Source organism: Nerophis lumbriciformis, linkage group LG08 (assembly GCF_033978685.3).
Source record: "Nerophis lumbriciformis linkage group LG08, RoL_Nlum_v2.1, whole genome shotgun sequence".
NCBI lineage: Eukaryota > Metazoa > Chordata > Actinopteri > Syngnathiformes > Syngnathidae > Nerophis > Nerophis lumbriciformis.
In genome coordinates this window covers 26,007,722-26,034,430 of record NC_084555.2, presented here as the reverse complement: position 1 = coordinate 26,034,430, position 26,709 = coordinate 26,007,722, and the positions used below count along the sequence as shown (strand labels likewise).

General features: G+C 39.4%; 2 protein-coding genes across 2 annotated transcripts; one reads left to right on the top strand and one right to left on the bottom strand.

Moving 5' to 3' along the window:
- Window positions 1-144: 144 nt before the first annotated feature.
- Window positions 145-10,353, top strand: tmem50a (transmembrane protein 50A). The gene is made up of 7 exons (XM_061968542.1): window positions 145-224; window positions 680-783; window positions 6,241-6,353; window positions 8,774-8,841; window positions 9,105-9,197; window positions 9,569-9,629; window positions 9,720-10,353. Exons 2-7 carry the CDS (start codon window positions 682-684, stop codon window positions 9,763-9,765), a joined length of 483 nt encoding a protein of 160 aa, XP_061824526.1. The 5' UTR covers window positions 145-224; window positions 680-681; the 3' UTR covers window positions 9,766-10,353.
- Window positions 10,301-19,730, bottom strand: rhd (Rh blood group, D antigen). Its single transcript, XM_061968543.2, has 10 exons — window positions 19,586-19,730; window positions 15,254-15,440; window positions 14,713-14,863; window positions 14,481-14,622; window positions 12,903-13,078; window positions 12,691-12,828; window positions 12,484-12,611; window positions 11,098-11,177; window positions 10,900-10,973; window positions 10,301-10,445 (listed from the first exon to the last, which is right to left on the bottom strand). The coding sequence occupies exons 1-10, from the start codon at window positions 19,728-19,730 to the stop codon at window positions 10,419-10,421; spliced, it is 1,248 nt and encodes a 415-aa protein (XP_061824527.2). The 3' UTR covers window positions 10,301-10,418.
- Window positions 19,731-26,709: the final 6,979 nt, after the last annotated feature.

The following is a 26,709-nucleotide window of genomic DNA, read 5'->3' as shown; positions in this document are numbered from 1 at the left end:
CCCATGTTAAGCATGTTTAACGAGGTCGATAAATATAATAAATACAGTTGGCTCTTTTCCTTTCATTCGGAACAATGCCCATTTTGTCCCACAATCTTTGAAGGCACCACTATGAATAGTTGCTTTCAACAAACGGTGGGGGCGAACTGCGCATGCGCTAAACCGAGCTCGGAAGCAAAGTCGGGCTGATCCAAGGGTCCTCATAAAAATATCGCAAATAAAAGGTATTTTTCCCCTTTAGAAACGACTTTACCGCATTTAAATATCACGAATGTAATACTAATTTGATTTAAGAACGCCGCTGTCGTAAGACCTTTTTTTATTTGTCAGCGACGTCTTCGCAAGAAGGCACCTTAGAGGAAATGTTTGCTAGTACTGTAGTATCAAAGCGACGAACAAAAGAATCCTACGACACAGCTGTGCTCATATCCACTGGCTAAATAGTTGAATATAATTTCTTTTTTTACGCTTCGACAGATTCGCTGTCGATTGATTGTCAAAGAGTATTTATTTTGGACTTACAATGCCGAAATCGAGCTGTTTGTCGTATAGTTGAGCATCACCCCTTATGTAGCAGTTGCGCACTAAGATGACTTTGTTTCTCGTACTGTATGCTACACATGAGATATTTATGTCACGTGTTTATTCTTGTTTTACCGTCCCTTACTTCCTTCCTCAGCCATGTCTGGGTTTCTGGACGGGATCCGGTGCGGAGACTGCGAGTGCAATGTGGACTGGGGTGAAAGAAGAAACACCATCGCCTCTATAGCTGCTGGAGTTCTGGTAATAGTTGATTAACAATACAAAGTAGTTTTGAATGTCACCGAAAAATTCGTTTGGGTGTCATGCACAATAGGCTGGTTTATTGACCTCGGTTTTTGTTAATAATCTGCTCCAACAGGTTAATTGTGTATAAACTAAAGTCATTTTCCTATCCATCCATCATCTATACTAGGACTATTCAACTGGCAGCTTGGGGGCCAAATCCGGCCCGGGAATGACACCATATCAGCCCCCGAGTTAGCTTCGAAACGAGGGAGACAAACATTTTATATCAAATTCTTAAAAACACAAGAGTGCTGCTGTTGTGTCGAGAAGTGTTTTTCAAAATTTTTTGAGCCAAGGCACATTTTTTTCATTGAAAAAATCCAGGGGGACACTATCCCATCCTCGTCGCCATTGTTGTGTGTAGGGTTGTACGGTATACCGGTATTAGTATAGTACCGCGATACTAATGAATCATTTTCGGTACGATACCGTCTCTGAAACATACTGGTCCTTCACCCGCGTCGAAGTCACGTCGTGACATTGCTGGTTTCCGAGAAGACGAGCATGTTCGGCGGCACACAATCACGGAGTACTTACAAGCAGACACAGTGTGTAGACACAAAAGGGAGAAAGGACGCATTTTGGCTTAAAAACTAAAGATAAAGGTGAAGTTATAACACTGAAACGCCCTCAGGAAGAGGTGCTTTAAGACATGGCTAGCTCGCTAGCAGCTAACGTCCATCCGCCGTCGGCAGTGTTTTAGCTACCTTTAAATCACTAATCCTGGTCTCCATGCGATGAATAAAGTACGTTTCTTGCAGGACGAGGAATAGCTAAACATGCTTCATTACACATCGTAGCTCACCGGCATCAAAATGTAAACAAACGCCATTAGTGGATCTACACCTAACATCCACTGTATTGATATCAAGTACAGGAACGTATCTATCAAATCAAATCAAATCAACTTTATTTATAAAGCACATTTAAAATTTACCACAGGGGTAGCCAAAGTGCTGTACAATGAGCAGGTTAAAAGATAAAACGAGTACCGAGCAAACACAACACAACACAAACAGAACATGATAAAAAATAAATAATTAAAATAGAATTAATAAAAACATAAAAACATAAAAACAGGATCACAGCAGGTGTATTATGGGGCACCATTGCAGGATGGATATCACTCAGTGTTAAAAGCCATGGAATAAAAGTATGTTTTTAAGAGAGATTTAAAAACAGGAAGAGAGGAGGCTTGTCTAACATTCAGGGGTAGGTCTAGTCGATACTACTATGATTACGTCGATATGTTTTGGCATCACAACATCTTCTTTCGTTTTTTTTAAACGTATATTATGTTTATAAACTCAGGAAATATGTCCCTGGACACATGAGGACTTTGAATATGACTAATGTATGATCCTGTACCTACTTGGTATCAAATTGATACCCAAATTTGTGGTATCATCCAAAACTATTGTAAAGTATCAAACAACAGAAGAATAAGTGATTATTACATTTTAACAGAAGTGTAGACGGAACATGTTGAAAGAGAAAGTAAGCAGATATTAACAGTAAATGAACAAGTAGATTAATAATAAATTTTCTACCACTTGTCCTTAATAATGTTGACAAAATAATAGAATGATAAATGATACAATATGTTACTTCATACGTCAGCAGAGGGCAGCACGTGTGATAAATGATACAATATGTTACTTCAGAGGGCAGCACGGTGAACCAGGGGTTAGTGCATGTGCCTCACAATACGAAGGTCGTGAGTTCAATCCCGGGCTCGGGATCTTTTTGTGCGGAGTTTGCATGTTCTCCCCGTGACTGCGTGGGTTCCCTCCGGGTACTCCAGCTTCCTCCCACCTCCAAAAACATGCACCTGGAGATAGGTTGATTGGCAACACTAAATTGGCCCTAGTGTGTGAATGTGAGTGAATGTTGTCTGTCTATCTGTCCCTTTACTTAGGAAAAGCACCAAAATAATTTTAGTACCGGTAACAAAATATTGGTATCGTTACAACACTAGTTGTGTGCCAAACTTGTCACTTATTAGCAATCTAAGCTTAATAATACACCAAAAGAAAGTTTATTGTCTTTTTCTGCCTTTTATTCCCGCTCTTACTTTTTCAAATTCCAGGTGTCCAACACACAACCCATGTCATCATATCCTGTGTCCCCCGCCCTTTAGTTTTCCTTACAATGGTTCCGGTATTGTCCTGTGACCCGAGTAACCAATATATGACAGACACCACAAGCATAAAATGTTAAAAACGAAACCGTCATTGCTCGGTTGGTAGAGTGGCCGTGCCAGCAACTTGAGGGTTCCAGGTTCGATTCCCGCTTCCGCCATCCTAGTCACTGCCGTTGTGTCCTTGGACAAGACACTTTATCCACCTGCTCCCAGTGCCACCCACACTGGTTTAAATGTAACTTAGATATTGGGTTTCACTATGTAAAGCGCTTTGACTCACTAGAGAAAAGCGCTATATAAATATAATTCACTAATTCACTAAACTCAATAGCCTCTATTGACAATATAAAGCTGTTCTCATCAAATACCTGACTCAGTTATTCGGCATGACTTCAAACCATAACCATCATTAATTCTCTTGTCTCAAAGTAGGCTTACAAAGCAATGCTGCCATCTACTGGTACGGAAGAGTATTACATGGTTACTCTGCTGATCTCCAGACAGCACAGGCACTCTACAACGGCACATTGTTTGCGGCTTATAATTATTGGTTTGCAAAAAATATACTTCCGACCAATTAGGTGAAATTGCATAATTTCCCACGGCACACCAAACTATCTCTCACGGTACACTAGTGTGCCGCGACACAGTGGTTGAAAAACACTGGTGTAGAGCAATGTTTTTCAAACTTTTTTCACCAAGTACCACCTCAGAAAACACTCGACTGTCCAAGTACCACCATGACGACCAATATTAAAATACAGTAGCATTGTAGGCATGTGTATTAAAAACAAGCAGAGGTTTTCTTTAACAGGTGCATTTAATATTTTTTGACCACTGTAACATTACACGGTCAGCACGGTGGTACAGGGGTTAGTGCATGTGCCTCACAATACAAAGGTCCTGGGTTCTATCCCCGGGCTCAGGGTATTTCTGTGTGGAGTTTGCATGTTCTCCCCGTGACTGCATGGGTTCCCTCCCTCTCTTCCCTCCAAATACATGTACGGTACCTGGGTATAGGTTGATTGGCAATACTAAATTGGCCCTAGTTTGTGAGCGTGAATATTGTCTGTCTATCTGTGTGGGAGCCTGCGATGAGGTGGCGACTTGTTCAGGCCTACCGCCCGAATGCAGCTGAGATAGGCTCCAGCAACGCCCGCGACCCCAAAAGGGACAACTGGTAGATAATGGATGGATAGATGTAACATTACACACAATGCACAAACATCATCAACAGTGATACTCCATATATAGTACCACAAGATGGAGCCCGCGTGCCACAGTTTGAAAATCACTGGTATAGAGAAACTTGGACCACTGTAAACACATTGACCGAACCTCGAATTGACATTTTAATCTTGCTTGCAAACTTAGAACATAGGGGTCCAAACTTCTGATTTACATGACTGAGGCTTTCCTCAAGGCGCCCTTTGAAGGAGAACTGCACTTTTTTGGGGAATTTTGCCTATCATTCATTAATCCTTATGTAAGACAAGAACACATATGTTTTTCTTTTTTTGCATTCTAACTAGTAATCGCTAGAAAGAGTCAGCTAGCAATGGAGGTAATGGGATTCGCTCTTTTCCGCCTACAAAGCACTCTAAAAAACCTCCATCAACGGACATATTAAAAGTAACCCCTACTGTACAATGTTTATCTCACGGGGATGCTGACTGATGGGATGTTTGAAGCTTCCCATTTAAATTTAAATGAATCACAATCTTTACGCAGGTTTAAAAAAAAAAGAAAAAAAGGTGACCGCAAAAGAGCGTCTTTGCATGTCTTCCTCGGCATTTCCGGATCTAAGTTGAATGTCAAAGTTGACCAACTTCTCTGTTTATGGCCACAACCTTCTACTATACAAGTGAGAGGCATGATTTATAATCTAAACAGTGGTTACCATACTTTTTTCACCAAGTACCTCCTCAGAAAACACTTGGCTCTCCAAGATTCAAGATTCAAGATTGTTTATTGTCATATGCACAGTTAAACAGACAGTTTGTTGTACAATGAAAATCTTACTTTGCTAGTCCACCCTTCAACAAGTCACACGGTACTTAGCTAAAATAAAAATAAAAATAAAAATGTATATACAAGGCACAGTAAGTAACATAACATTATTGCACATTCTGATTGACAGTCAACAGTATAAATATGGAGGTGACCTTGGGTCACAGCAGCAGTTAAAGTGTCTTTAATGATCAAAGGTGAAAAGTGTCTACAGTGATGGTTCACAGTTGGGGGGTGGTCATGGTAGCTGTCTTTTGTTCAAAAAGATAAAAGTAAAACGGGGCGGGGGCTAGCATTCACAAGTTAGCATTCACAAGCCTGATGGCCTGTGGGTAGAAACTGTTTGTCAGTCTCGTAGTCCTGGATTTCAGGCTCCTGTATCGTCTGCCTGATGGTAGGAGGCTGAAGAGATATAGTACCACTGTAATGACCAACATTAAAACACAGTAGAGTAGTAGGCGTAGGTATTAATTAAAAACAAGGCAGCTATCTTATTCAACAAGTATATTCAATATTTTTGGCCACTCTAACATTACATACAGTTTGGACAGTAACAATGTGTTTGACTATAGTAAACTAAAACACTACTTCAATCAAGTGATTATTTGGCGTACCACTAGATGGAGCACCACACACCACAGTTTGAGAATCCCTGATTTAGAATTACATTTGACCAACTCAGAGGCATGCAGCAGGTCAGTGAACCCGGAACCCTGCTCAGACGAGCTCCTTGCTTTCAGTCGTACCTCAACTTACAAGCTTAATTGGTTCTTTGATCAAGCTCTTAACTCAAAACATTGTGTATCTCATATCAGGGTCACCCATTGAAATTAATTGAAATCAACATAATTGGTGCTTGCCCCAACCAAAATAGCACACATTTAAAATGTAGCATGCCGTTTAAAAAAAACCAAAAAACTTTTAGATAAGATATATTGTATGAAGGCAATATAATGTACTACAAACAACTACAGTAGTTTATGACAAAATGTAGTTATAATGTACAGCATTTACCTTGGAGAGTGGACTTCTATAGTGTCTCCTTCCAGCTGCTTCTCCGTCCAACACACCTTCAGCAGCTTTTGTATATTTTGGTGTATAATGTCTGCTGTTTAGATAGATCTTATTGATTGTAACTAGTACAGCAAAATGGTATTTGGATTTGTATTTAGTTTACACATGTTGTACCATCTGTTATAATATTGAAGCCAGCCAGTATCAAAATATAAGCTTTTTGATTTGATCTCGTCTCATTGCAGTTCTTCACTGGTTGGTGGATCATCATAGATGCAGCAGTGAAGTATCCGCTACAGGGAGAGTTTCCCCACGCTTATCACACATGTGGAGTCATCGCTACAGTGGCTTTTCTCATGTAAGACTGTCTTAACAAACAGGGGATGGATTATTTGGGTTTTTTTCACCACAACCAATGCACACATACTGTATGTACATAATGGATTTAATATGTGGTGCAACATTTGATTTTCCCATTTTTTTTCGGATTTAGGGCTAGAGGTGCAGTCTCTTGCTCGAGGGCATCCCATCTCGTGCTCAGATATCCTCTCACAATACAATCCCAATTTGTACATGCAAACAACATCCTAAAGATAAAATCCCAATACATGTAGGAAAATCAATACCATTTACTCAACATGTCTGAAGCTTCCACTTGCTCCATGTGACAGGTGGAGTGTTCATACAGTGCCTCTCCTTGCTACTAGTACTATAATTTAACCTCATTTTAACAAGGAATGTGCCGATCGATCGGCCACCAGACTGAATTAGAAAGAAACATGGTGTGTCCGAAAAGGAGCAGAAAAAAGCAAAAGCTTATACTGTCCTACCCCATTACTTAGATAATCTGATTCTTAATCATCATTACTATATTTGATTGTTTATGGTGTGAAACTTGTATATAGACAATTTATGTGAAAAAATTATGTGATAGCCATTGCTGATTAATGCCTTTTAATGCTGATCACAATTGCTGATCCCCACTGCCAAGCGGCTAACAGCTAATTATGTGTCTCCATACTCAGTGTGGAGCCGTTCCCCTAAGCAATTTGTAATTAGCTGCATGTCTTAGTCTCTTAAATAACATGATCATGTATTATCACTGGAGGTAGCACACTGAGAGCAAGCCAGGAACAGGCGTGCTAAAAGCTAAGCTAACTTCAAACAACACCAAGAAATAGGTGCTTAGTAACCACTTTACAGCAGAAAGTAAGCAGTTATTAACAGGAAATTAACAAGTAGATTAAAAAGAGTCTAGAGAGAGGATAATATGACACTGTTGGTGTGTCAGTACACGACACGTAAGAGGAAGGCGGATCCATGTAAATTGTGATTTGGTCGATATTTTTATTTTCTCAAAATATTTGTTGGGTTGTTTTTTTATTAATATTTACAAACTCAGGGAAGGATTCCTTGGACACAAATTGACTGTGAGGATTTAAATGATTAATATATAATAGTTTTTTCTTTAGTTATTGTGTACTATTGACCTTGTTTAGTTCAAACAATTCAATCAATCAATCAATCAATCAATCAATCAATCAATGTTTACTTATATAGCCATAAATCACGAGTGTCTCAAAGGGCTACACAAGCCACAACGACATCCTCGGCTCAGATCCCACATCAGGGCAAGGAAAAACTCAACCCAATGGGACAATGAGAAACCTTGGAGGGGACCGCAGATGTGGGGGCGACCGGTGCAATGGACGTCGAGTGGATCTAGCATAATATTGTGAGAGTCCAGTCCATAGTGGATCTAACATAATAGTGAGAGTCCAGTCCATAGTGGGGCCAGCAGGAGACCATCCCGAGCGGAGACAGGTCAGCAGCGCAGAGATGTTCCCAACCGATGCACAGACAAGCGGTCCACCCCGGGTTCCGACTCTGGACAGCCAGCGCTTCATCCGTGGCCACCGAACCTGTGCCCGCCCCTCAACGAAAGAGAGGGGGGCAGAGCGGGGGGAAAAAGGCAGATCAACTGGTCTAAAAGGGGGTCTATTTAAAGGCTAGAGTATACAAATTAGTTTTAAGATGGGACTTGAATGCTTACATATGGTACAATACAATCGACAAGATAGGACGGAGCTAGACCGTGTAGTATTTTATACGTAAGTAGTAAAACCTTAAAGTCACATCTTAAGTGCACAGGAAGCCAGTACAGGTGAGCCAGTATAGGCGTAATATGATCAAACTTTCTTGTTCTTGTCAAAAGTCTAGCAGCCGCATTTTGTACCAACTGTAATCTTTTAATGCTGGACATAGGGAGACCTGAAAATAATACGTTACAGTAATCGAGACGAGACGTAACGAACGCATGAATAATGATCTCAGCGTCGCTAGTGGACAAAATGGAACAAATTTTAGCAATATTACGGAGATGAGGCCGTTTTAGTAACACTCTTGATGTGTGACTCAAATGAAGAGAGTAAGGAACTAGTTTAAGTATTGTGTTGATATTGTTGAACTATTATTAGCACTCACCGTAAATAAATGGAAAAAAATGTAAGTTAATACATTTACATTTAATAGTTAATGTGATCTGTCTGTATTGGTATCGGTCGATTCTACTCATGGACGATAGGTACCATAATTGGCAGCATAAAACCCTTATCGGAACATCCCTAATTCTAACCCAATACATTAAATTACATTTAGTCAATAATTACAAATGACTCTCCTCTTGCTGAGGAAAGCCGTGCCACAAGTCTATAAGCTGTTGTCACTATAATAATATTGTAATTGGATTGTGGATTGTGTCTACTTTGATCTATTTAGGATAAACGCTGTGTCAAATGGCCAAGTGAGAGGTGACAGCTACAGTGAAGGCTGCATGGGACAGACAGGTATGCATTAGAGACACGATGAGCTAATGTATTTGCTCACAGGGCACTTCATAAGGTAATTCAATTTTATTTTAGTACTGTTACATGATAAGTGTTTCTTGTACAGTACAGTATTACACTGCAAACGCAATAATACAAGTATTTTAGTTGTGGGTGTCATCATAATGTCTAGGTGTATAATTTATTTACCATGACTATCCTCATGCAACCTACTACATGCAGCAGTCAACCAGAAGCCCACCCTTTTTTATCTGTTTCTGCAGGCGCTCGTGTGTGGCTCTTCATTGGCTTCATGATGGCTTTTGGCTCACTCATTGCTTCAATGTGGATCCTGTTCGGTGGTTTTGTAGTCCCTGGTTAGTCCTGTTTGTCTGCTTGCCACTTAACACACTTAACAAGTGTTCTGTTTTGCTGTACGACAGTTATGAGTAAATTTGACACAACTACATTTTAATCTATTTGCTTTTATGATGCAGCTACTAAAGTTATGTACAAGTATACAGTCTGGTCAGAAGTATTTGGGCTGTGAAAAAATACTTTACCCTAGCTCATTACCTTTACACCAGAACAACTGATTTGAAATCAAAGAATTAATATTAATTATTGTAGTTTAGACTTTTTTAATTTAAGATGTTTCCTGAAAATATGGTAATGACATTTTATCCGTAATACCTCCCACGTTCAAATGTATTAGTTTAAAAAAAAATATGTCTGTTCTCTTTTGCAGAGAAGCCTGTTGTGTACCCTGGCATAGCCATTTTCTTCCAGAATGCATTCATTTTCTTCGGGTAAGTGAGTTGTCCTTTGCGACCAAGATCTTGTATTTTGCTGAATAACTAACAGATCTTTCTTCCTATATTTCCTTTTTTTTTATTCAGGGGTTTGGTCTTCAAGTTTGGACGTACAGAGGATCTGTGGCAATAACCGCATCCCAAGTGTGTCTGTCCATTATTATACACTGCTTTCTATGTCGTATGAGAATATGCGCCAGGCTTCAGTGATTATCACTTCTTACATAGCCTTTTTTTAGCGTTCAGAGTTGACAAATATAATTTATATTTTTGTTGCTGTTTTAAAAGGTTAAGTCATAAACAAGCACAAATCATAAGACTCCTTGACAGGTTGAATATTTTCAACTGTGACACATTTTAAAATGTGTACCTGCACTGTGCAGCCAGCCGCGTTGTTAAAATTGTGTACAACTTTTGTGTAATTGTTTTGGGAATTCAATATTCTCAAACGGTCCAAAATTCCTGTGTGTAAGCTTACTATTCCATCTGTCGGAATACATTTTGTTATGATATGTAATTGAGGGAATTACCATTCACAAACACATTAAAAACCTTGTCATGTAGGATGTTTGTATGGGTCAAACATCAAGTGAGCCGGGAAATTTGTCGTTTATTGTTAAAATAGACTTAGACAAATTAAATTCTTATTTAAGTTAATTTCTTACAATGGGGTCACACTTCGGCTACCATGGCATCATTAAAAAAAGTTTTGAGCAGAAAACATGTCTTGCATTCATCTTTTATAAACATGGTGTGTATTGTACGTCCATGGTCCAATTCTTCAAATTACTTGCACACTGCAAGATGCTCAAACTGAAAAACATAATTTTGTTGTCTTTTTTAGATTGTATTATACATAACACTGCTGTCCAAAAAAGCATGTATCTTTAAGTTATATTGTCATTTATTTTATCGTATCCTATTCATCCTGCACAATATTGAACATTTTCACAATAGTCACACTTATTTTCTGAGACGCTGAATGTTGTTTTCCTTATCTGTAAGTCCTAATCATTAAACTTGCAAGATCCATAAAGGCTTGAAATATATCAATACTTGCATTATGACTATTTTGTAATTGTTTTAGACAGAACAATTTGGTGTCCAATTAACCTAACATGCATAATATTGGAATGTGGGAGGAAACACAAGTAGGTGTTTTGTCAGATAATAAAGACAGTTAAAAATTTAGGGTACCTGTACCGGTACATGCTTTTTGGTGGGCAGCAACGCAACAAACAATGTTTGTTTTCAGATGCTACTTTACCTTCCAGTAAGCCTGATCATCAAAGCATTTTTTGTCCTGAGGCGGTCTCCAGATGTCCCACTTAAGTACTAGCCCTTTGAACACATCCAGAGGGAGGAGACAAGCTTACAAATGACTCATAATATTAGATTTACATTGGAGTTTCTATACATTATTATGCAAAATGCGGGCGATAAGGTATATAACTGATTATTTTACCTGTTAGGATCCCCATGATCAGGCTTGTACTTAGAGTGATGAAGAGGGCAGATATATGAAATACAGCAAACCGAGTAGCTCTGCAAGTGAAAGGTCACTTATTATAATGTACAATGCCAACCTGCAGCTTGCTCAAAGTTAAAAACATTTAAACCAAAAAATATAACAAAAACACCACCAGATAGCTTATGCTACTATTAGGTAATAATTTAACATATTTCTTATAAAAAAAATGTCTGTTTTTACAATTGCTAATTATATTGAATAATAATTAATAAATGCCACTCACTGCAGTCCTGTACTCATATTCTCAAAATCAGTCCCAGAGAAGCAACTATTTGTGTTCATGTTGTTGTTATACTAGCATATACGTTCAATGATAGCTAAACTAAGCTAATGCGTGTGTGTTAAGACATAGTTTACGTCATTTCTAGCTCCCTTTGGGATTCAGGCACCCCCTGCATCTGGGCATGAGTATGAATCAAAGAAATGCCAAAATGTGTAATTGCGTATTGAAGGAACTGTTCTCGTGAGAACAATCCTTAAACTATGTTATACATTCTTTTTTCCCACTGTCCATGAATATACACTACAAACTGTTAAACAATCTAATGTATCATTTATTAGGTTATGGTTTCATGTAAAGATGTCAAAAATCCACACCTGGAGGCATCCAACGCTTTCCTTTTCAGCAGAAAAAAAACCCTAATTCATACTTTTGTCACCAATTTATTTTAAACACAACAAGCTAACCATAATTAAGCATCTCCAATACAATATCTTAATCTGCAAATAAAATAATAATACTGAAAGAAGAATTAAAAAGAAAAGGAGCAGAAAAAAAAAAGCTTATACTGTCCTACCCCATCACTTAGATAATCTGATTTCTAATAATCATCACTATATATATATATATATATAGTGATATATATATATATAAATATATATAGTGTGATATATATATATATAGTGATATATATATATATATATAAATATATATAGTGTGATATATATATATATATATATGTATATATCACCTGATACTTGACTGTATTGTGTATATTAACAGGATACATACATTTGATTTAATTTACAATTAAATAATTTGACCGTTTATGGTGTGAAACTTGCATATAAAATGTAAAGATACAGCATTAATTAATGTAACGATTGATTCCGTAAGATTCCTTCAGTGTACTACTACATTTGCTCATTCCCTAGATTCATACTCATGCGCAAACGCAGGGGTTGCATGAACTTTATTGTGGAGCACGTCTCACCAGAACACCAGAAGAGGTCCACTTAAAATACTCCAGAAACAGCTAAAAGTGTAAGGGTTGCAAACAGTCCCTTTAAGAATGTGTCAAAATGTGCATGTTTCCATACGTTGTGTGATCGTCACAGTGTTTGATCTGCAGCAGGAGGTGAGCCAGCCATCCTAGAAGTCCAGGGAGTCCATGTGTGCTCAGAATACTACACGTATCATGACAGTCAAAGGCAAACAGCATGTGGTTCTGTAAAGTGAGTAGTTGTGCTTAGTAATTGATACTATTAGATGACAAATCTTTAACATGTATTTGCTGTGATCAACACCTTGAAATATCTGAACCCAATGGTTGACACAACAGCCGCAGTCAGGCCAATTGTCATAGCCTCCCATGGGTGATGTATCACTGGCATGGGAACCCCCACCGCAACACCACCAGCGAATAAGCATGACAGGAAATGGGTCTAACAGGAGAATGAAAATATAAGTTAAATCCCACTGTTAACTTGATTAATTTTAATTGATATCCACAACATACTGGGTTAACTTTTCCTTTGTGACTGGAGAGCACAGATAGAGCAAAGGATGCTACAGCACTGACAGCCAAGGCCAAGTATGTGCTGCACACTGCTCTCAGCCGCCTTTCTGGAGAATGGTGCTCCAAGAGGAGGATAGAGTTGAAACTGGGCCAAAACATCCAAAGAAACACAGTCCCTGTAGAGAAAGAGATGTTAGATTGATTTACAAATTTCACTCAACACAGACGTCATAACATCATGGGGGGAGGGGGGGTGGGGGGGCATGACGTAGTGGGTAGAGCGGCTGTGTCAGAAACCTGAGGGTTGCAGGTTCGCTCCCTGCTTCTTGCCATCCAAAATCACTGCCGTTGTGTCCTTGGGCAGGACACCTCACCCTTGCCCCCAGTGCCGCTCACACTGGTGAATGAATGATGGGTAGTGGTCGGAGCCACGCTACTGTCAGTCTACCCCAGGGCAGCTGTGGCTATGAAAGTAGCTTACCACCACCAGGTGGGAATGAATGATGGGTTCTCACTTCTCTGTGAAGCACTTTGAGTGTCTAGAAAAGTGCTATATAAATCTAATCTGTTATTATTAAAGCTCATTTTTAAGCATTCACACAAAAATTTGCAACAAGGAGAGTGATGGAAGAAATATACAATCTATTTGTGGCAGCATATAGAAAGTTATGTACTAGTTTCACATTTGCATCTCATTGCCCATAATTACAGTTAGAAACAGGCTTTCCAAGTTTTTAAAGACAGGGGGACTTAACCCCCAGGAGATGCACTAATAATAATCCCATTACTATTATAGTTTGTATTATCTACTGATGATAATCCTATGTGTATCAGATAAGCTAACTTTACACTGAAGTAAATACAAATTGAGAGATTTATAATAATTTAAGTGAATAATGATGTTATATGATTATTTGAAATTTTGTATTGAATTTCTTGGCACTTTAAAAACAATGTAAACAAAACCAAATGATCAATCAATCAATCAATGTTTATTTATATAGCCCTAAATCACAAGTGTCTCAAAGGGCTGAATTAGTGGTTTATCTAGATTTGTTCTAGATATTAGAAAATTGAGAAAACGTAATACATTTGGGTTTTAAAAAGATGGTTTTAAGTTACCAGATCCATGCAATAATTACTTTTTAGTGCATGTTAACGACAGTTTTGACTAATTTGACTGGTGCTCATACTTTGGTTCTACTTCCTGTTGGATTCCTTGTCTTGCTGCACCTTCACTTTCTCTTCTGGTTCCTGCCAGCACACCTGTTTTCCATTAGTTAATCTAGTCCATTTGCTCCTTGCAGGTGCTGGATCAGTTTGCTTTTTGCTCTGTCTCCGTGCACTTCCATGTTGCACTAGATATGGTTAGCACTATCTGTGTTTTCCATTTAAATGGAAACACTGAACTTTACCTTCCTTGCTCTGCAACCTAGAGTCAAAACCGACGACGCCAACATAAGAGCATATAACAGTTGGGTTTAGGGTGACATGTGGGGCCATTTAGGAGTTGTGTGTTGGTGCTACGTCCTCTGAGGGTCTAATCATTATCAACCGACACACAACCAAACCACACACCTAACATGGAGAACAATCCTGTTTTGCGGTTGAGTTTCTCCTTCTCATATTCCGTTTCGCTCCGGTGCAGGACCCTCGTCAGTACAAGCCCAAAGAAAGCAGCAAAGATGTGAAGCAGCATGATGCTGTTCAAAGGTCGAACCTGTAATCACAAAACAACGTAATCATGTTTTACGAAGGTGCCATTTCTTCGGGTCTGATTAGGGTATTGAAACCAACGATTATACATTACCTTCAGTAGGGTCTGGAGGAGCCATCCATTCAAGACAAAGCCGAATACCTCCAGCAGTGCCATGAGGACAAGGTGGACAGGGTTGGTTTTGCCTTGCACAGCTCCAATCGAGATGAGAACCAAGGATGTGCACATCTCAGCAATCACCAAGCTTGGTGAAAAGATGATTACAATAAATTCCGGAGTATATCTTTATTCAAACATAGGAGTGTAAGGAATACATGCATTTGTATCAGTACTTACAGATTTCACAATCAGTACACATTTCAAGTGAGGGACAGGAAGTCTACTTTCTAGCTCTTGTAGTGGAATTAAAAGTAATATTTTTTATAGGAGATTTGTATGTAATTGTCCTGTTGGCAGAGTGTAATTAAACACAAAAGCTAAGCTATTTTATGTTTATCATTTTGTTGCCTTACTGTAATGAAAATGGACCAGACCGGACCATAAGGATGCCGTACAGTTACACCCCTAGTAAATACAAGCGAGTAGAGTCAGAAAATAATATACTACACATTGTCATTTAAATGTGATACAGTACCTTTTCATGTCAATCCAAATCTTGCCTCTGTAATACCAGGACTCAATACCATTAAGAATGAGTGCCCATTGGGTGGCCATGACTGCTACAAGAAGATTGAACCCTGAGCCGCTGAAACCATACCGCACTAAAAAAGTGCTGAAGAAACCAAAACCCAGAAAGACCATCACATTCAAATCTTGGAACACTGCAAAAGAACAAGGGCACTATTTTAAAAGAATGTCCACATCAAATTCATGGTATTAAACCATTGTTCTTTTAAAAAAAAATCACCAAAGTGGATTGACATGATTAACATTCAATATTTTACTTATATTTTCCTACTACCGGTATGTATTTTCTTTACTTTGTACCTTATTTTCCTTACAGTATGCTTGCTTACTTGTTTATTTCCTATTTTACCTTCTTTTACCCATGTTACCTACTTTGTACCTTCTTTCATTTATGTTTTTACCACGTTTTACTTTATTTTACCTATATTTACCTTATTTGCACCTATGAATACTTTTACCTTCCATCATCTGTTTACTTACGTTTTACCTTCTTTTATACCTTATGTGTATCTTCTTTCACTGATGTCTTTACCTGCTTTTACCTTCTTTTATCTATATTTACCTTTTTTCAGGGCCTTCAATCGATCACAACTGGATGACCTGGATGAATGAGAACATCCCTAGACTGTTTACCTACCTTTGACCTTCTTTCACGTTATTTTACTTGTTTACATGATTTATACCTTATTTCACCTACAGTATGTTTACATCATTTTTTTTTACTTCCCCTTTACCTTCTTTTACCAATGTTTTACCTTCCTTTCTACCTTATTTTAGCAATGTTTACCATTTTTTTTAACTTTCATTCACCTTCTTTTACTTGTTTACCTACTTTTTACCTTCTTTTACCCACTTTTTCCCCTCATGTTTTACCGATGTGTACCTACTTTGTGCCTTCTTTTTACAAAACCCAAAACCAGTGAAGTTGGCATGTTGCGTAAATGGTAAATAAAAACAGAATACAATGATTTGCAAATTATTTTCAACCTATATTCAATTGAATAGACTGCAAAGACAAGATACTTAATGTTTGAACTGAAAAACTTTATTTTTTGCAAATATTAGCTCATTTGGAATTTGATACTTGCAACATGTTTCAAAAAAGGTGGCACAAGTGGCAAAAAAGACTGAGAAAGTTGAGGAATGCTCATCAAACACTTATTTGGAACTTCCCACAGGTGAACAGGCTAATTGGGAACAGGTGGGTGCCATGATTGGGTATAAAAGTAGCTTCCATGAAATGTTCAGGCATTAACAAACAAGGATGGGACAAGGGTCACCACTTTGTGAACAAATGCGTGAGCAAATTGTCGAACAGTTTAAGAACAACATTTCTCAACGAGCTATTGCAAGGAATTTAGGGATTTCACCATCTATGGTCCGTTATATTATCAAAAAGTTTAGAGAATCTGGAGAAATCACTGCACGTAAGCGATGATATTACGGACCTTTGATCCCTCAGGCGGTACTGCATCAAAAAGCGACATCAGTGTGTAAAGGATATCACCACACAGGCTCAGAAATACTTCAGAAAACCACTGTCAGTAACTACAGTTCATCGCTACATTTGTAAGTGCAAGTTAAAACTCTACTATCAAATCGAAAGCCATTTATGAACAACACCCAGAAACGCCGCCGGCTTCGCTGGGCCCGAGGTCATCGAAGATGGACTGATGCAAAGTGGAAAAGTGTTCTGCGGTCTGACGAGTCCACATTTCAAATTGTTTTTGGAAACTGTGGACGTTGTGTCCTCCAGACCAAAGAGGAAAAGAACCGTCCGGACTGTTATAGGCACAAAGTTCAAAAGCCAGCATCTGTGATGGTATGGGAGTGTATTAGTGCCCAAGACATGGGTAACTTACACATCTGTGAAGGCACCATTAATGCTGAAAGGTATCTACAGGTTTTGGAGCAACATATGTTGCCATCCAAGCAACGTCTCAAAATGCTGTGAGCTGGATTGAATCATCTCTGCATGATCGAACAAAGTCTATCAGTTAACAACTGCAGATCTGACTCTCTTAGGCTAACCCCCGGAGTCCCTTAGGGGTCAATATTAGACCCCCTTTTTTTTAGCCTTTATATTAATGATTTGCCCACTGTTTGTCCTGATGCTGAATGCTTAATGTATGCAGACGACCCACCAAATACATTGTTGCTGCTAAACTCACTAAAACAATGTCCTATGTTACAACTTGGTTGCAGGAGTGCTGTCTGCAGCTAAACCTTTCTAAAACTGTAGGCATGTATGTAACTAAAACAAAAAAAGTATCATCAGACCTCGACATACATATTTATGGAGAAAGAATACAAATTGTCAGCCAATATAAATATCTTGGGTTAATAATAGATTCAGAGCTTTCCTTTAAAGTCCATATTGGCAAATTGTGTAAAATAATCAAGTTTAATCTCGCAAATTTCCGTGCAATTCGAAATGAAATGTCTACTGAAGCTGCAAAATTGTATTTGCATTCGATGATTTTCAGTCACTTCAACTATTGCCTTACTAGCTGGTCTCAGGCTGGTCAGAAAACTTTGGAAATCTTCTACAAACAAGCAGTTAAGGTTATGGATAAAAAACCAAGGCACTATCATCACTGTGTTATTCTAAAGAAATACAAAAACCGGGACAGTCTTCACACATTTGCAGACTTAAAAGTGACCTATAAAGTACTGCATGAATTGACTCTAGATCCTCTGGCAGAGTTCATCAGCCAAAGAAACAGCCGTGAGCGTGTCATTCGAGTCTCTGTCAGAGGTGACTGTTATATTCCTCTGCGCAGGAGCACTTTCAGTAAGTCGGCCTGGTCAGTAAGGAGTGCAAATGTGTGGAACTCAGTACCTGAGGAGGTTAAACTGGTCACAACTTACAAGGCCTTCACAAAAAAAATTAAAATGTGGCTTATCAATGCCTACAGCTTGATGAGCATATTTTGATGCTAAGATAAATGTTATATTGTGATTTTGTATTTTATTTTTTTATCATATCATATTTGTATTGTGTGCTTTTTTTCTTTTTCTCTCTCTTTCTTTTCTTTTTCTTTTAAATTGTAATTTTACTGCCTTTTTTACATCATGGCCAGGGGACTACAGATGAAAACTAGCCTTCTGGCTAATTCTGGCTTTTTTAACCATGTGTAGTCTTGTGTTTTTTGAAATTGCATTGTCCCCTTTGAAATAAACTAATCTTAATCTTAATCTTTATTATTTTTCATGGACGCCCCTGCTTATTTCAGCAAAACAATGCCAAGCAACATTCTGCACATGTTACAACAGCGTGGCTTCATAGTAAAAGAGTGCGGGTACTAGACTGGCCTGCCTGTAGTCCATACCTGTCTCCCAATGAAAATGTGTGGCGCATTATGAAGCGTAAAATACGACAACGGAGACCCCGGTCTGTTGAACAATTGAAGATGTACATCAAGCAAGAATGGGAAATAATTCTACCTGATAATCTTCAAAAATTGGTCTCCTCAGTTCCCAAACGTTTACTGAGTGTTGTTAAAAGGAAAGGCCATGTAACACAGTGGTAAAAATGCCCCTGTGCCAACTTTTTTGCAGTGTGTTGCTGCCATTAAATTCTAAGTTAATGATTATTTGCAAAACAAAAAATCAGTTTCTCAGTTCGAACATTAAAATATCTTGTCTTTGCAGTCTATTCAATTGAATATAAGTTGAAAAGGATTTGCATATCATTGTATTCTGTTTTTATTTACGCTTTACACAACGTGCCAACTTCACTGGTTTTGGGTTTTGTACATGTTTACCTAATTTTGACCTCCTTTTTTTTAATCTTCTTTCACCTGTTTGCCTATTTTTACCTTCTTCCGTGTCCTATGATTACCTACTTTTAAAAAATGTATTTTACCTGTTTACCTATTTTTTAACGTTTTGTTTACCTTTTTTTTGTAAATTTTGTTCTATTATAACGTCAGTTTTATTTCTCACAGTAACTGCGATGTTTATTTTCTCTTCTGTGTGTAGTCTTTTTGCACATAATTTGCAATATAAGCATATCAGGTCTGGAGTTCTGGATGTGTATTTGGAAGTGAAAAAACAGATTAGACTTAAACAGAAAACACTTACACATTTTGGCATATTGTTGAAATGTAATGTCAATAAAACTAGTGAATCAGAGATTAACAGTCCCAGAATTCTGGAAAGACACATAATGCAGCTATGTATGGAACTGAGTGGAATTTTCATCATTTCACAACACTCTTCACAGACTTACATTTATTATGCAGTATTTGTGTTACTCACACTTGCAATGACTTACCCGAGTAAAGGTTCCTGAATGTAATTCCATTCACATTGTTTTCAATTTCTACGTAAAAATAGTAAATGACAATAAAGCCTATCTGCAAGAAAAGCAGCAAAGGAGCCAAACGAGAGCGCAGACTTGGGGCGTATTGCGGAGCCATCGTAGATTATTTTGTTCCAACAGACGCATGTTTCACTCTGGTGATATGGAATGGGGCACAACCCACTGTGCAGCGTTTTGTTATCTGCTGCATGAGGAGAAAAAAAAGGTCTACCATGACCACTTAAGAAGCTCTTTTCAGTGCAAATTAACATGCTTATTTAACATTAATTGCACTTTTGCTAAATAAAATGGTGGCATATCATGGTAGCCTTCTCCAAGATCTCCAAAACATGCATGTTAGGTTAATGAGAGGCTCTAAATCAGTGGTTCTTAACCTGGGTTCGATCGAACCCTAGGGGTTCGGTGAGTCGGGCTCAGGGGTTCGGCGGAGGTCAAGACACACCGACTCATTGTGTAAATAAAAATTTCTCCCCATCGGCGTATTACGGATACGGCAACAACAGAAGTCACACTGATGGTGTTGGTTTTGTTGTTTGAACAAGGTGATGTTCATGCACGGTTCATTTTGTGCACCAGTAAAAAAACATGGTAACACTTTAGTATGCGGAACATATTCACCATTAATTAGTTGCTTATTAACATGCAAATTAGTAACATATTGGCTCTTAACTAGTCATTATTAAGTACTTATTAATGCCTTATTCGGCATGGCTTTATTATAACCCTAACCCTCTAACCTTAACCCTAACCAAATAACTCTAAATTGAGTCTTTGTTACTTAGAATATGTTCCCCTAGTGTCCAAAAAACTCTAAATTAAGTCTTTGTTACTTGGAATATGTTCCCCTAGTGTCAAAAAAACCTCTAAATTAAGTCCTTGTTACTTAGAATATGTCCCCCATACTAAAGTGTTACCAAAAACATATAACTTTGTCTTGAATTTGAAAAAAAATAAGTTTTATTTTTCACTGAAGAAGGGTTCGGTGAATGCGCATATGAAACTGGTGGGGTTCGGTACCTCCAACAGGGTTAAGAACCACTGCTCTAAATTATATATGGGCCCCGAGACAGCTCGTACTAAGTGAAGGTGTGCCGCATTTGACTTTGGTTTTCATCTCTATAAATCTAACGAAAAAAAGGAAAAATTCCAGAGTGTGGGATCATTTTAATCTTAAAGCACCAAATAAGGAATGTGTTCCTTATCTGCACCATTTGGCTCATTTAACAGAGTTGTTTCATACTCCATTCTGCACAACTAAATATAGGACCAAAATTGTTCAATCTCTATATAAATGACATTTGTAAAGTTACAAAGGATTTAAAGTTAGTATTATTCAAATTCAGCTGAGATAGGCTCCAGCACCCCCAGCCACCCCGAATGGGACAAGCGGTAGAAAATGGATGGATGGATTATTCGCGGATGATTCAACAGCGTTTTGTTCAGGAGAGAACACACAGAAGCTAATGCAAATAATAATAGAAGAAATTAACAAATTAAAAAATTGGTTTGACAAAAACAGACTATCCTTAAACCTCCGTAAAACTAAAATAATGCTATTTGGTAACAGTAGAAGGGAAAGTCGAACACAAATACAAATAGACGAAATAGAAATTGAAAGAGTAAATGAAACCCAATTTCTAGGTATAATGATTGATGATAAAATGAACTGGAAATCTCATACGAAAAATATACAACATAAAGTGGCAAGAAACACGTCAATAATGAATAAAGCAAAACATGTTCTTGACCAAAAATCACTCCATATTCTCTACTGCTCGCTAGTGTTACCATATCTGAGTTATTGTGCGGAAATATGGGGAAATAACTACAAACGTAGACTTAATTTTAATATAATAATATTTAATAATTCCAACTTCCATGGCCACCGTCCTAGCTGCTGTCTATATCAACCAGGGTGAGCCCCACCCCTTTCGTGAGCGCACTGCGCGCGGAGTGACCCCTGTTACGCGCCCCCGGCAACAGGGGTGGCGGGCAGGTAAGCTGCGCGGGCGGAGCGCGCGGAGTGACCCCTGTTACGAGCCCCCGGCCACGGGGGTGGCGGGCAGGTAAGCTGCTTACCTGCTGCGCGTGACGCCGGCCGCGGCGAAGGCGGACGAGGCGGGGTGTCGGTGCGGTGGGCGCGGTGGTGACCCTGGACGTGCGTCGGGCCATTCTCGCGGATCGCCTCAGCTACGGCTCCCGGTGGGGCCCTCTCGGGGGAAGGGGCCTCGGTCCCGGACCCCGGCGAGGCGTCCCTTCTCGCTCCGTAAAAGTGTCCATCTCTTTTTTTTTTTCTTCTGTTGTGGCATATGCTGCAGGTGCCTGCTCGTTTTTCGTATGTGGGTAACAACATTTAACTATGTATATATATTTCCGAATTGGTTTAACTGCCACCCGCCTGAATCTATTTAAAATCTTTTTTTTTTTAATTTCAACCACCCGACCCGACCCAACCCGCGGATAAAATCTAATTTTTTTTAATTTCATCCGCCCGATCCGCGGATAATCCGCGGACTCCGCGGTTGTGCCCGCAAACCGCGCATCTCTAACGCACGTACAACACTTAAGACCTTCAGTATATCAGTATGTGGAATTAAATTATGAAATGGATTAAGCAAAGAAATTAAACAATGTACTAATATGATCCACTTCAAGAAACTCTTCAAACTTAAAGTGTTTACAAAGTACAAAGAAGAAAAACCATGATAAGCATTCTAAATGTATTTCATCCATCCATTCATTTCCTAGATAATCTTATTTATCTCACCATATGAAATATAATTTACATCACTAATTATTATTATTTATATTGCCAAGAGTATTTGGCCACCCATCCAAATGATCAAAATCAGGCGTCCTAATCACTTGGCCCGGCCACAGGTGCATAAAATCAAGCACTTAGGCATGGAGACTCTTTCTACAAACATTTGTGAAAGAATTGGCTGCTCTCAGGAGCTCAGTGATTTCCAGCGTGGAACTGTCATAGGGTGCCACCTGTGCAACAAATCCAGTCGTGAAATGTCCTCGCTCCTAAACATTCCAAAGTCAACTGTCGGCTTCATTATAAGAAAATGGAAGACTTTGGGAACAACAGCAACTCAGCCACGAAGTGGTAGGCCACGTAAACTGACAGAGAGGGGTCAGCGGATGCTGAAGCGCATAGTGCAAACTTTCTGCAGTCAGTTGCTACAGAGCTCCAAACTTCCTGTGACCTTCCAATTAGCCTACGTACAGTACGCTGAGAGCTTCATGGAATGGATTTCCATGGCCGTGCAGCTGTATCTAAGCCATACATCACCAAGTCCAATGCAAAGCGTGGGATGCAGTGGTGTAAAGCACGTTGCCACTGCACTCTAGAGCAGTGGAGACGCCTTCTCTAGAGTGATGAATCACGCTTTTCCATCTGGCAATCTGATGGACGAGTCTGGGTTTGGAGGTTGCCAGGAGAACGCTACATTTCGGACTGCATTGTGCCGAGTGTGAAATTTGGTGGAGAAGGAATTATGGTGTGGGGTTGTGTTTCAGGAGTTGGGCTCGACCCCTTAGTTCCAGTGAAAGGAACTTTGAATGCTCCAGGATACCAAAACATTTTGGACAATTCCATGCTCCCAAATTTGTGGGAACAGTTTAGAGCAGGCCCCTTCCTCTTCCAACATGACTGTGCACAAGTGCACAAAGCAAGGTCCATAAAGACATGGATGACAAAGTCTGGTGTGGATGAACTTGACTGGCCTGCACAGAGTCCTGACCTGAACACCTTTGGGATGAATTAGAATGGAGACTGAGAGCCAGGCCTTCTCGACCAACATCAGTGTGTGACCTCACCAATGCGCTTTGGGAAAATTCCTATAAGCCCACTCCGCAACCTTGTGGACAGCCTTCCCAGAAGAGTTGAAGCTGTAATAAGTGCAAAAGGTGGACCAACATCATATTGAACCTTATGGGTTAGGAATGGGATGGCACTTCATGTTCATATGTGAGTCAAGGCAGGTGGCCAAATACTTTTGGCAATATAGTGTACTTATGGAGTATATTGTGAATAAATTGAGAATAGGAAGTGAACAAAAGTTTTAGGGGTAGGATTAAATAAGCTCTGATTCTTCCTACTCCTTTTTGAACATGTTGAATAGAGAAACTGGAAATTGTGATGTATCATGTTGTATGCATGCATGTTCGAAATAAACACAAACTCAACTCAACTATTTGTTTAAAAAAGCAGACAAATATATTTCCTATTAATTTTATTTGCGGGTCATATGTTGTGATTTTTTTAATCCAGCAGATGGCAGGTGACCATTTAGAAACACTAACATAGTATTAGTCAATACAGCTAGTGAGTGTGCCATAGGCTCACTGATGCATCATTTACCCATCACTAGCTTTGCACAACTACCTTTCCTCATATCCCGCATGTCAAATATGTATCAAATGTGGCATATTCTTGGCATCATGGTTGTGACATCAGTAACATCATTGTTATCATATGAGTATCACAGTTTTTGAAAGACGGGTATGAAAAAAACTTCACTATTGTCATCGTGGTGAGCTTTGAAGAATAGTAGTTCAGTCATGTGTTGTTTACATTTAACAGTATAATCTAACATAAGTCCATTTTGACCAAACAAGACAATGGATGGATGGATGGACACTCTTGGGGAAAATAAGGATATGTATGTAGTCACTATCTGTACATTGTTAGTGAAAAATAACACATGTACTGTATACAAGAAGACAATTTTAGTTATTATTGCATACATGTTATTCTTAACAATGCATGAAATTCAATGGAGATGGTGGAAAAGATAAAAAGACCTTGAAAAAAAAGAAAAATCTTGAGAAACTATTGCAAGCTCCAAAGAAAATTTCTAGAGATCTTGCAAATATTCTAGAGAGATCTCAAGAAACGATTAGAGTTGCTGCAGTGTTGTTGATGTATAATGATTAGATGAGCTTTATTAATTTTTCTCCCATTACTTTAATTTTGTTGTACAACCAACTCTGTGAAATACTGTACAAATCAATTCAAATCAAATAAAACTTTATTTATACAGCCCTTTTCATACACAGGCAAGTGGCAAACACAAAGTGTTTTACAAAAAAATAAAAAATAAAACACATACACACAGCACTATTACATTTAAAGTTAAAGTTAAAGTACCCATGATTGTCACACACACACACTAGCTGTGGCAAAATTATTATCTGCCTTTGACCCATCACCCTTGATCACCCCCTGGGAGGTGAGGAGAGTAATGAGCAGCAGCGATGGCCACGCCCGGGAATCATTTTTGGTGATTTAACCCCCAATTCCAACCCTTGATGCTGAGTGCCAAGCAGGGAGGCAATGGGTCCCATTTTTATAGTCTTTGGTATGCCTCGGCCGGGGTTTGAACTCCGCCTATTGACAATAACAAAACAGCATGGCATGGCATTTAGGAATGAGAAAAAAACGCCTCCTTTGAGGCATCTACACTGGAGAATAGCTAAAATTAACGTCATCTAAAAATAGTATGAAACATGATAAAATATGTGTAAAAATTTAATATAAATAATACATTAACAAGTTGGGCAGCACGGAAGAGGGGTTAGTGCGTCTGCCTCACAATACGAAGGTCCTGGGTTCGATCCTGCACTCAGGATCTTTCTGTGTGGAGTTTGCATGTTCTCCCCGTGACTGCGTGGGTTCCCTCAGGGTACTCCGGCTTCCTCCCACCTCCAAAGACATGCACCTGGGGATAGGTTGATTGGCAACACTAAATTGGCCCTAGTGTGTGAATGTGAGTGTGAATGTTGTCTGTCTATCTGTGTTGGCCCTGTGATGAGGTGGCGACTTGTCCAGGGTGTACCCCGCCTTCCGCCCGATTGCAGCTGAGATAGGCTCCAGCAACCCCCGCGACCCAGAAAGGGACAAGCGGTAGAAAATGGATGGATGGACATTAATAAGTTAATAAAAACATAACTTTGAATTTGATTGATTGATTGATCACATCGAGAGGAGCCATATGAGGTGGTTTGGGCATCTGGTCAGGATGCCACCCGAATGCCTCCCGAGGGAGGTTTTTAGGGCACGTCTGACCGGTAGGAGGCCACGGGGAAGATCCAGGACACGTTGGGAAGACTATGTCTCCTGGCTGGCCTGGGAACGCCTCTGGATCCCCCGGGAAGAGCTGGACGAAGTGGCTGGGGAGAGGGAAGTCTGGGCTTCCCTGCTTAGGCTGCTGCCCCCGCGACCCGACCTCGGATAAGCGGAAGAAGATGGATAGATGGATGGATGATTGATTGAAACTTTTATTAGTAGATTGTACGGTACAGTACATATTCCATTCAATTGACCACTAAATGGTAACACCCAAATAAGTTTTTAAACTTGTTTAAGTCAGGGTCCACGTTAATCAATTAATGGTAATACTAAGACTAATAGTAGTCATAATCCATTCATCCATACATTTCCTACCGCTTGTCCCTTTTTGGGGTCGCGGGGGTGGGGGTGGGGGGGTGCTGGAGCCTATCTCAGCTGCATTCGGACGGAAGGCGGGGTACACCCTGGACAAGTCGCCACCTCATCGTAGGGCCAACACAGATAGACAGACAACATTCACACTCACATTCACACACTAGGGCCAATTTAGTGTTGCCAATCAACCTATCCCCAGGTGCATGTTTTTGGCGGTGGGAGGAAGAAAATAATAAAATAAAATAAAAAAATTAGCGTGTGTAGACTAATACATGAGCGTAAATACTGCCACATTGTATTTAAGTGTGTGAATGTGAGTGTGAGTGTTGTCTGTCTGTCTGTGTTGGCCCTGCGATGAGGTGGCGACTTGTCCAGGGTGTACCCCGCCTTCCGCCCGATTGTAGCTGAGATAGGCTCCAGCGCCCCCCGCGACCCCGAAGGGAATAAGCGGTAGGAAATGGATGGATGGATGGATGTATTTAAGTGACATATTACAATACACCACAGGGAGAATAGCGAAACAAACCCCGCCCCAAAAGCAGCTGATTGGCCAATGTGCAATGCCCGATTTGTCCACAAACACTGTGATTGGCTTTCCCGTGAGGCATTTCATACGCAACTG

Coding starts and splice junctions, on each gene's coding strand:
- tmem50a (XM_061968542.1), top strand. CDS start 682: ATGTCTGGGTTTCTGGACGGGATCCGGTGCGGAGACTGCGAGTGCAAT. Junction 8,842..9,104: donor AGGCTGCATGGGACAGACAG/GTATGCATTAGA, acceptor CTGTTTCTGCAG/GCGCTCGTGTGTGGCTCTTC. Junction 9,630..9,719: donor AATGCATTCATTTTCTTCGG/GTAAGTGAGTTG, acceptor TTTTTTATTCAG/GGGTTTGGTCTTCAAGTTTG.
- rhd (XM_061968543.2), bottom strand. CDS start 19,730: ATGGCTCCGCAATACGCCCCAAGTCTGCGCTCTCGTTTGGCTCCTTTG. Junction 14,864..15,253: donor ATTTGGATTGACATGAAAAG/GTACTGTATCAC, acceptor CTTTTCACCAAG/CTTGGTGATTGCTGAGATGT. Junction 14,623..14,712: donor TCCTCCAGACCCTACTGAAG/GTAATGTATAAT, acceptor TTGTGATTACAG/GTTCGACCTTTGAACAGCAT.